Consider the following 10,640-nt stretch of genomic DNA (forward strand, 5'->3'; position numbering starts at 1 on the left):
CTTTGCAATTAAAAAAAAAACTAGTTATTAAGAATTTGAAAATAACCTTCAGAGGAGGAATAATGAGAGTTATTTTAAAAATTACAATGAGGGAGTCAGATTTCTTTCTAACAGGTGTGTCAGCCTTCACAAAAAGGAGAAGCCTGTGGGAGGGGGGGTTCATCACACTCGCCTCGGGGAACATTGTGAGGGAGTCAGCACACTGGGATTCCAATCAATTTTTCTCAGGCTTCCCCCCCCCATAAATCCCTCTGAGGGGTCTCCCCAGACACTTAAAACTAATAGGATTCTTAGTTCATGGCGCCATCGCTGAAGGACTGTTACAGTTTTGGAAAGTGTTCCCCAAATTCATATACCAGCCTCAGTACCTCTGAAGACAGGGGTTTTGAGAAGCGGAGTGGGTCCTCAAAAGAGTGATAAGAGCCAGGTGTGGGGGACATGCATGCAAGCCTACCGACTGGATCGCTTGAAAGGCAGAGGTCGGAGAATCCAACAGTCAGCGCAAACCTGAATTATAACAACGAGACCCCTGTAAAACCAAGGGCTGGTTCTGGCAAGAAGGCTCAGTGAGTAAAGATGTTTGCAGCTAAGCCCGCCAATCCAGGTTTAATCTCTGGGAGCCACATGGTGGAAGGAGAGAGCTGACTCCCAAAGGTTGTCCTTCAGCTTCTACACGTGTGGGGTGGGGTAAGTGCACATCCACAAATAAACAAAAAAAAGTGAAATTTTAAAAAGAGTGTTTTTAATGGAAAGAACAAACCAAGAGCCAGCTTTCATAAAACCTTGAATTCAGGGACACCACCCCGCCCACACACTTACACACAAGCATGCAAACACACAGGCAGGTGTGCGCGTATACACACACACACACACACACACACACACACACACACACACACACACACGTCTTTATGAGAAGAGGATTAGACCCTAGTTGAGAAGATGATGTAAGGACAGAGAAACCAAGGCAGAGGCCTCTCAGGAACCCATTCCTACCAAAGGCTGAGCTCAGATTTCAAACTACGAGAAAGTGAGAGTTTTGTTATTTAAAACACTCAGCCTGCCTGGGGCTTCTGCTGTAAACTTTCACACTATGCATCATCCCTAGATAAAGGACAGCTACAACCATCCCCACTCTGCTCCCAGGAAGACCTGCTTTCAGCTTCTCTCAAAGTAAAAATCAGCCGGGTTCCCAGGCAACACAAAAATGCTATAAAACCAGGCCACTGCTAGGCCCCTGGATGACCCTGTGTTGGCCTCCTAGACGCACATGTTTCAGGCTGAAACTTCACTCCGGGTAAGCTAGGGACCCGAAGCCTCTTGAAAGGATCAGAAGAGATGGTTTTGATGGCTCTGACACCCCACCTACCACACCCACGCTGCTCCCCAAATTGAGGAGCTGTCACTCATAGTGGAAGATCTCAGGGGCTGGAATTTTCCTTAATACTGGAGAAGGCTCCCCGGGGGACAATCATAATTAGTGCTTTCCTATATTGAGATGGGGCAAGTGACCCAAAACCACAGGGTTGTTTTTCTAACCGAGGCGCTTGTGACCTTGCAAATAAGCCATTGTCAACTCAGTGCAATGGATTAAAGACATACCAGCACTCTGTGCCTGGCCACTACATAGTGGTCTTGCCCCAAAATCTGCTCTCTCCACCCTTCTGTTAGCTCAGCAAGGCGTGGCAGGCATCCCCAGCCAAGGACAGTGGCTAGCTTCTGTTGATTCTGCTTTTGTGTCTCGAACATCTCATACTGGGCCACTAAATCCCATCCCATTGGGAAGTCCTCCGACCCACTCTGGACTACAGTCTCTGCCTCAGTTGGTCCAGAGTTCAGTGTATTCTCCAGTTCATCTTCCTAAGTGATGAGCTTAGCATCCACTCGCCATGGCCGCGCCATCCCTTCAATTAAGGAAGAGTGTCCTGTGCACATTTTGAATGGGATCATTATTGGTTGGGGACCTGTCCGGTGCGTGGTAGAGTATTAATTAATATTCCACTGCCAGTAAAATTCCCAGTTGGGGACCTATAATAGATACAATTGTTGCCCAGTGTTCCCAGAGGCTGTTGTTTCAAATGTAGATTCAAACCACCGAACAAGCTCTTCTAGAAAACTAACACGTGGGCAGAATGTAGCTTTGGTGGTAGGGTCCCTGCTTGCCACACATGAAGCCCTGGGCTTACTTCCCAACACCACATAAACTGGGTATGGTGACACACATCTTCAGTACCAGCATTTGGGAGGCGGAGGTAGGAGGAGCAGACGTCTCGTGGGTCATTCTCCACTGCCTAGGAATTTTTAGGCCAGCCTGGGATACATCAGACTGTGGCTTGGTATCAGCGATTTGCAAAACACAGCCAGTATCAAGAGGCTCTCCTGGTCTCATCAGAACTACCCCTTTAGCATGTAAACTAGCCCACGGCCTTCATTCCTGGTTTTAAAAACATCAAACGGCATCTCATTAAACACAGAAAGCACAGGCTCTTCACCGCATCGTGCAAGGCTCTCCAGCAATCAGCCTTTCTTACCTCCAGCCTTCCCATCCGCCCACCTCAACAGCCAACCCCTGCCCTCTCTCAGCCCTCTCACAGAGTCTTCCATATCGACAGGCTATCCTACACATATGTATTTTACATCAGCCAGAAATGTTACTCATCTTCCCCTCTCCCTGGAAAAACATCAGTAGTTTTTCGTAACTCAGTCACAAGCCTCCTTGTGAAACCTTAATCCTCCGATCCTGAGCACAGCACACTTCTCCCGCACTGGAGGCATCCTCCAACAATGCCTGCCACAACCACGTTCCATGTGTCTCCTGGTTTACCCGGTGTTGTCTTTCCCGCTGGTCTCCAAGCTCCTTGGTACATCTGGCACCTGGCACCCAGCACTGCCTTTTGTATACCAAATGAAAGAGTGATCCCTCCCTCTGCACCAAGTCTCCTTAACACGGCTGCTTCCCCACTGCTATCTAAGAAGGGAGATACCATAAGCCACACAGAAAAGTCAAGTCACCTAACAGAGGGCTCCTTCCTATGGCATCAAGAAATCCCCAGAGCACGGATAAGTCAACATGGCCAGGATAGGGACTGTGTTATCATTGAGATATGCAGACCAGCACCAGAGTAAGTTTCCATGGGGTCAGAGCTACTCACCCACGCTCTTCAGTTCACCGTGTGTCACCAGCTAATCCCACAGTAAAGTCCTGGCAGATGGGTCTCTCTCTACCTTTCTGTCACGCTTGTCTTCTTGAGCCAAGATCTCAAACGCACTATGTAGCTGTAACAGCTAGTTTTTATGTCAACTTGACACAAGCTAGGGTCACTTTTGGAAGAAGGAATCTTAATAAGGAAAATGCCAGGAAAGCAAGAGGCTCCCAGGTCCCCACGGAGATGACATTAGCTGAAATACCCCACAAAGGGGAGGGAGAACCTGTGAGACCATATCCAGAGGTTAGGCATGGTCCCCTGGTTGAGGGATGGGGCCACCCACCCACTTCCAGAATTTTAACCCAGAATTGCTCCTGTCTAAAGGAAATGCAGGGACAAAGAGGGAGCAGAGACTGAAAGAAAGGCCATCCAGGGACTGCCCCACCTGGGGATCCATCCCATATGCAGACACCAAACCCAGACACTATTGCTGATGCCAAAAAGTGCTTTGCTGACAGGAGCCTGGTATGGATGTCTCCGGAGAGGCTCTGCCAGATCCTAACCATTACAGATAAGGATGCTTGTAGCCAACCATCGAACTGAGCAAGGGAACCCCAATGGAGAAGTTAGGGGAAGGACTGAAGGAGCTGAAGGGACCTTAACTGGCATCAATGGGAGGTGAGGCCCTTGTTTCCGTGAAAGCTTGATGCCCCAGTGTAGAGGAATGCTAGGGTGGTGAAGCTGGAGTGGGTGGGTGGGTGGGTGGGGGAGTACCCTCATAGAAACAGGGTAAGGGGGGATGGGACAGGGGGTTTTCAGGGGGAAAACCAGGAAAGAGGATAACATTTGAAATGTAAATAAATAAAATATCCAATTTAAAAAAAAAAGAGGGCTGGAGAGATGGGCTCAGCTGTTAAAGGCTAGGCTCACAACCAAATATATAAGAAAGAAAGAAAGAAAGAAAGAAAGAAAGAAAGAAAGAAAGAAAGAAAGAAAGAAAGAAAGAAAGAAAGAAAGAAAGAGAAAGAAAGGAAGGAAGGAAGGAAAGGAAAGAGAAAGAAAGAAAGAAAGAAAGAAAGAAAGAAAGAAAGAAAGAAGGAAAGAAAGAAAGAAAGAAAGAGCGAGCCTCAATAGCATAGCCTGTAGGCCAGCTTATCGGGCATTTTCTCAATTGAGGATTAATATGGGAAGGCCCAGCTTTCTGTAGGCAGTGCCACCACTGAGCTGGTGGTCCTGGATGCTCTCAGACATCTGGCTGAGCAAGCACTGGGGAGCAATTCAGTAAGCAGGGTCCCTCTATGGCCTCTGCTTCACTTCCTGCCTCCAGGTTTCTGCCCTGACTCCTCTCAGTGATAAACTGTTACCTGGGAGTATAAGATAAAACAAATAAAACAAACCCTTTCCTCCGCACGTTGCTCTTGGTCATGGTGCTTATCCCAACAATAGTAACCCCGACTGGGACAGCAGACAAGGATGGCCTCGTGCTTCCCGTCCTCCTGCCTGCACCTCCCAAGCACTGGGATTCCAGGTGTGCACCACCGTATCTAGTGTGTGTGGACTGGGGAGTGAATCCAGGGCGTCCTACTCCACTGAACAAGCATGCTACTGAACCACATCCCCAGGCGTCCATCTTGAACAAGCTCTGACCTTCCAGATGAGCGGCAACTCGGCTTAGGAGCGTTCTCTCCAGACACTGCACTGAGCTTGTGGTGGACGCCTGTGAGGGAAACGCTTTGACTCCCAGGAGACAGGGTCCTGCTGAACCTCGTCAGCCTCCCCCGCTCTGGGAAGAGCCTCCATTTCCAGGGTGTCTGGAGTGATGGGGCAGGTACAGGAGACCCTTAAGTTGACTTGCTGGACTCGGGAAATGAAGACAGCTTATTCTCCATCTGGCTTACCACGGTGGTCGTCTTAGCTTATAACTGGCCACCGTTGTCCAAACTTCGCAGTGATTCCCTGGGGTGGGTGGGGGATCAAACTGCCTTCAAGGCATTGTGGGGGCTCATTATTGTCTCCCCTGCCCCCTCTACCTTTCTGCCTGTTCCTTGTGCTTTAGAATATGTCTACTAAGGGCCAGCAGACCCTCAAACTCACAAGATTCCCTGTGTCCTTGCAACTCTGCACCTTGGTTCATGTTGTCCCCTCTACCTGCAGTCTCTGTCTCTCTGTGTCTGTCTGTCTCCCTTTCTCCTCCTCCTCCTCCTTCTTCTTCTCTCTCTCTCTCTCTCTCTCTCTCCTTCTCTTCCTCTCCGTCTCTGTCTGTCTCTATCTCTCTGTCTGTCTGTCTCTCTCTCTGTCTGTCTCTCTCTCTCTGTCTCTCTCTCTCTCCCTCACTCCTTCTCTTCCTCTCTGTCTCTGTCTGTCTGTCTCTCTCTCTCTGTCTCTCTGTCTCTGTCTCTCTCCCTCACTCCTTCTCTTCCTCTCTCTCTCTGTCTCTCTGTCTCTCTCCCTCACTCCTTCTCTTCCTCTGTCTCTGTCTGTCTGTCTGTCTGTCTCTCTCTCTGTCTCTCTGTCTCTGTCTCTCTCCCTCACTCCTTCTCTTCCTCTCTCTCTCTGTCTCTCTGTCTCTCTCCCTCACTCCTTCTCTTCCTCTGTCTCTGTCTGTCTGTCTGTCTCTCTCTCTGTCTCTCTGTCTCTGTCTCTCTCCCTCACTCCTTCTCTTCCTCTCTCTCTCTCTGTCTCTCTGTCTCTCTCCCTCACTCCTTCTCTTCCTCTGTCTCTATCTGTCTGTCTGTCTCTCTCTCTGTGTCTCTCTGTCTCTCTGTCTCTCTCCCTTATTCCTTCTCTTCCTCTGTCTCTGTCTGTCTGTCTGTCTCTGTCTGTCTGTCTCTCTGTCTCTCTCCCTCACTCCTTCTCTTCCTCTCTGTCTCTGTCTGTCTGTCTCTCTGTCTCTCTGTCTCTCTCCCTCACTCCTTCTCTTCCTCTCTGTCTCTGTCTGTCTGTCTCTCTGTCTCTCTCTGTCTCTCTCTCTGTCTCTCTCTCTGTCTCTCTCTGTCTCTCTCTCTCTCTCTCTCTCTCTGTCTCTCTCTCTCTCTCTCTCTCTCTCTCTGCCTAGACTATCCCACTTATCCTTCAGTCCCCAGATCCATGTCCCCCAAGCCTTCTCACAACCTCTTCACCTGTCCCACTCCATAAGAAAACTGATCGTTGTGTCGCACTCACATGGACAGAGCCACACCTGTATTGTTTCCAGGTTCCACCTAGGCTCGTGTGACTTGCAAGTCACCTAACCTCTTCAAGCCTCAGTATCCTTCTCCATAAAGGACAATAGCAGCTGTCGGGACCAAACAAGATAATGCATGCAAAGCCCTGCCCACGTCGGACACTGAAGGAGTGCAGAACGGAACCTGCGCCTGGGTCCGCATTCTGCCGGTCCAGGCCTTTTTCTCAAGGGCTGGCTGTCTAGCTCAAGTGGATGATTGCTGGGGATTTTCTACCATAGGCTCCTGAGGTTCTATAGACCTGTTCTGGCCTCTGACCCAAGGGGCTCTGTGATCTAGTTCAAGACCCCAGTGGGCACAGACGGGATGCAGACAGTATCCTTACCAGGACAAGGCAGCCAGGGACGAGATACTGTAGGTGAGGAGGACGGGACCTGTAGACCCAGAGAGGGAAGGTGCTCTCCCAATGGGGTCAGAAAAGCCTGTTTCACAGGGGAGCGGGAGTTTGGCAGAGGGGAGAAGGCTATTCCTGGAAGGGCATAGGGTCCTAGACAGAGGGAGACGTTCTAAGTGACAGCTTAGGGTGCCTGGGCTGCTCTGTTCTTCTCCTTGGAGAGCAGGAGTGGGAGGTGAGTGAGAGGAAGAGTCAGGGAGAAGGTGGAAAGCGGGCTCTGAGCAAACGGGCTGCAAAGGGTGGACAGTGTCCTGGGCGTCTAGGAAGCCAGTAGGGAGGGGAGCATCCCGTGAGAGAGCTCACTCAGCTTGGGAAAGAAAATCAATGTGTACGAAGGGTGTCATGGAGGAGGGGGGAGGCAGTGAGGACCGTGAAAGAGGATGAGTACAGAGTTGTATGGAAGAAGAGGCTCGTCTAGGAGGAAAGGGGAGATGGGACAAGATGGAGACGGGGAGGCTGGGGCTGAGGTAGAGGTGAGGAAGATTAGAATGAAGAGAAGAGGACAAGCAGGGGAGGAAGTGAGGGGGTCCAGTGAGGAGCGAGGGGTCTGGGGAGAACTGAGGAGGATTGTGTGGAAGTAAGGCATGCCCAGGGGTGGGAGCGGGGGTGGGAGGCTAGAGAGCAAGACACCACTCAGAGGGTCAAGGGAAAGAGTGCTTGGGAATCATAAACACATGAGTGCTCCATACTGTAAGTCTCCAAGCCAGGGCCGTCCTGCTTGACAGGAGAAGACGGTTGTAGACACGATCTGAAGATGATGTTTTCCTTTTGACCACCAGACCAGAAAGGGCAGTTTCTTGCCCTTTCTGGAGCTGGGAGTTACATTGTCTACTCTTCTGAGTGAGACAGCATTTCCCCTCTGTTTGCCCCATGGCCCTCCTCACATCTCTTCTACCTGGCTTCTTGAGGAGGTGTGAGAAATGTCCTGGTGTGCCCAGGTCTGTCCAGCTTTTAACATCTTGTAGATTAGGACAGTGAGTCACCGATTGCACCCAGTTGCTTAGCTCTAGGGGCTCAAGGCAGGCCCCAGCTTGTCACAGAGCATCTGGCTAATTCTCCTCAACAGGATAATCCTGTAAAAAAGCGGCAGGAGCCAGAGGTAGGGCAGACAAGTGACCTGAGACTTAATCCTGTGAGTGCCTCTTCCCACACTTTCTAACTTGAAAGCCCAGAACAAAATGAACCACTTTATCCCCAGACACGTCACCCCATAGGTGACCCACCTCCCACATGTCCATCGGGAACGGACACCCTGTGCTGGGCATTTGCCATCGACAAGAAAAGGCTCTAAATGTAGAGAAAATACACAGATTGTTATCCTGGGGGGATGAGTGGGTGTCTTGATCCCACAAATCACATTTTCCTGGTCTTTATATATATATATACACACACACTTAAAAATCCTGCTGTTTGATGTTGGGGGAAATATTCAAAATGTTCATTTAATAGCCGATTCCTTGTAACAATATCGGCTGTCTCAAATCTCCGCGCAGCTTCAAGCACCCTCCTGAGTAACAGGTTGTTTTTGTCCTCCAGCAGACCATCACGGCTGCTGCCTTCGAATTCTCCACTATAAACAGTTTACGCGAAAACCCAATCAATATGGTTTTTAAACACAACACATATAGCAGCACAGAAGTCATTTAGTAAAATTGGGCAGCGCCGACCGACCTAGATGGACACCCTCTGCCCCTGCCCAATCGTCCCTTGGCCACTCCACATACTGGGTCCCCGCCCACTTGTCAGGGTCCAGGTGAGGACACCCGGGGTACCTTTTGAAGAAATGCCATCCTCGGCCTGTACTGCTGGCCTTGGTGTCGGATCGTCATTCTGGACCCTGGATGAATTCACGACCACAGCACGAATGGGAGCGAAAAGGGGAAACCCCCAAGTTCACCAGCCAGCCTGGTCCGCCCCAGCCTGGGCGTGGACTGGGAGGCACGGAAAGAGGAGTGCGCAGGGCCCAGAATGCCACCCGCTGCCCCTCGACTCTCCCTCGCACCCGCCGACATGCAAAGCAGCTGGAATTCGCGCCAACCAATCAGCGAGCCGCGCCGCGCGCTCATTAGCATGCACTGCGCGGGCTCCCACCTGCCACCAGGGGGCGGTGTCCGGCTCCACCTGGACCAAACCTCAGGTAGGAAGTCCGGATCACGGATGCTGGAGCTAGAGCATCTGCCCCAAGGTGTGCGAGCCTGTTAACCTGCGAGAAGTTATAAAGAAGTGAAGCAGAGCGCAGCGGGAACGGGGCTTTCGCGTGCCAGCTTGCAGAAGAGTTGGACACCTTTGGATAAGTTAGCGCTAAGAATCTCTTTATGGGAGAAGTAAAATTTTTAAACAGTTTCATGATATTCAATAGAAGTGTCCATCAAGCTTCTAATAGATACACGAGCAACGCTGTGCTTGTTCCTAAATAGATATTTAAGAAAAAATATCCTATATCGACTTTTAATTATTAACCTAATAAGAAGATTAATTGGAAAGATGTTGGTTTCAAGAGAGGAAGAAGTGAGCTCTGAGGCAAATTATATTTTACTTCTAATTCCCGATACTTTGTCTTTAATAGATTCTTAAAGGAACTTTTAAATTGACCTAAAAGTTGGGCAGATGGAATGGAATAAAGGCTTCCAGAGTGTCCACTCACTGCACACGTTTATAATCCCCTTCCATGGTCAACCTGTCTGGGGAGATTGGTATATGTGTGACCAATTGAAGGGCCTATTTGGGGCTGGGGATTTAGCACAGTGGTAGAGCGCTTACCTAGGAAGCGCAAGGCCCTGGGTTCGGTCCCCAGCTCCGAAAAAAAGAACCAAAAAAAAAAAAAAAAAATGAAGGGCCTATTTGCCTTCATGGCACTCAGTCAACTGGTATACCTTCAGAGTAGAAACCCTTAGCCACTGTTTTTTTTTTTCCTTTCAGAGCATATTTATTTGTAAGAATCCATTGAACGCTGTGGACACTCTCAGAAAACATGCTCACACTCACGTTCACACAACACTGACTCACGCTTGCAAGCAATGTCAGAGCATCCGTGATTGGCTCCCTTTGGACCTCATTCAGGAGCCCCTGCATCCCAACCTTCAATAGAACAGATCTGAACCCTGCAGGAATCGCTTGGTACAGAGGACCAGAGTTTCTGCCAATCACCCCAGACCTCTGAGAAGTATGTTCCTCGTGTGAGCTGGGATCCCAGGAAAGCGCTGCAATATCTTGACTTTATTCATGAACCAACATCTGGGTTTAGTGTTACACAGAATCCACATAGGCAGATTAAGCCTGAACCCCCTTCCAGCACCAATATTCCTTAGTTCTATAAATTCTGAGTAGAGAAAATAGAGGTGACTCCTGGGGTGGTGGATTGGAAGCTTAAATCTCTCAGCAGTAAAGGCAAAAATGTAAAGAATTGTGCTCAGCTCAGGTTGCCTTAGAAAGCCTCTGTTCCCTGCCATCTCTTCTACCAAGCTTCCCTGTGAAGCAGCCATATTCTGGAGGATCTTCCCTTAGCCCTTTGCAGCAGAGACAGATGCTTGGTACGTGTAGCAGAGGCCAGTCCTCAGCCTGCGGTGTGATTCCACAGAGCTGAAGTAGACCTTCGTAGATTATTCACCTTTGCAAATGTCAACTCGAGCCAGATAGAAAGGAGCTGGAGACCAGAGGCGTCTGAGGTGAACTGCAAGCTGAATTCAGAAGGAAGTAGACATCAAAGACCAGCAGAGAAAGGCAGAAAACAGAGAACCAATGAACTGTAGAGGGAGAGAGAGCAACAGGAGCTGTGAGGCAGGCCAGAGACCCTCAAGGCATGCTGGGCCAAGGCCTTCCCAAGGCAAGTGTGTCTCTGTGAATCTCCCACAGAGCTAAGTCTCAGTTCCTTCCAAAATG

At 49.7% G+C, this 10,640-nt stretch overlaps 1 protein-coding gene across 1 annotated transcript in view; it reads right to left on the reverse strand.

Moving 5' to 3' along the window:
- The window catches only part of Rgs9 (regulator of G-protein signaling 9), a 73,840-nt gene extending 65,127 nt beyond the window's left edge, over positions 1-8,713 (reverse strand). The window contains exon 1 of the mRNA NM_019224.2: positions 8,534-8,713. Coding sequence (NP_062097.1) covers positions 8,534-8,590 — 57 coding nt within the window. The 5' untranslated portion in view covers positions 8,591-8,713. The remainder of the gene's footprint in view (positions 1-8,533) is intronic.
- Positions 8,714-10,640: the final 1,927 nt, after the last annotated feature.

Source organism: Rattus norvegicus, chromosome 10, assembly GCF_021556685.1.
Source record: "Rattus norvegicus strain SHRSP/BbbUtx chromosome 10, alternate assembly SHRSP_T2T, whole genome shotgun sequence".
Taxonomy (NCBI): domain Eukaryota; kingdom Metazoa; phylum Chordata; class Mammalia; order Rodentia; family Muridae; genus Rattus; species Rattus norvegicus.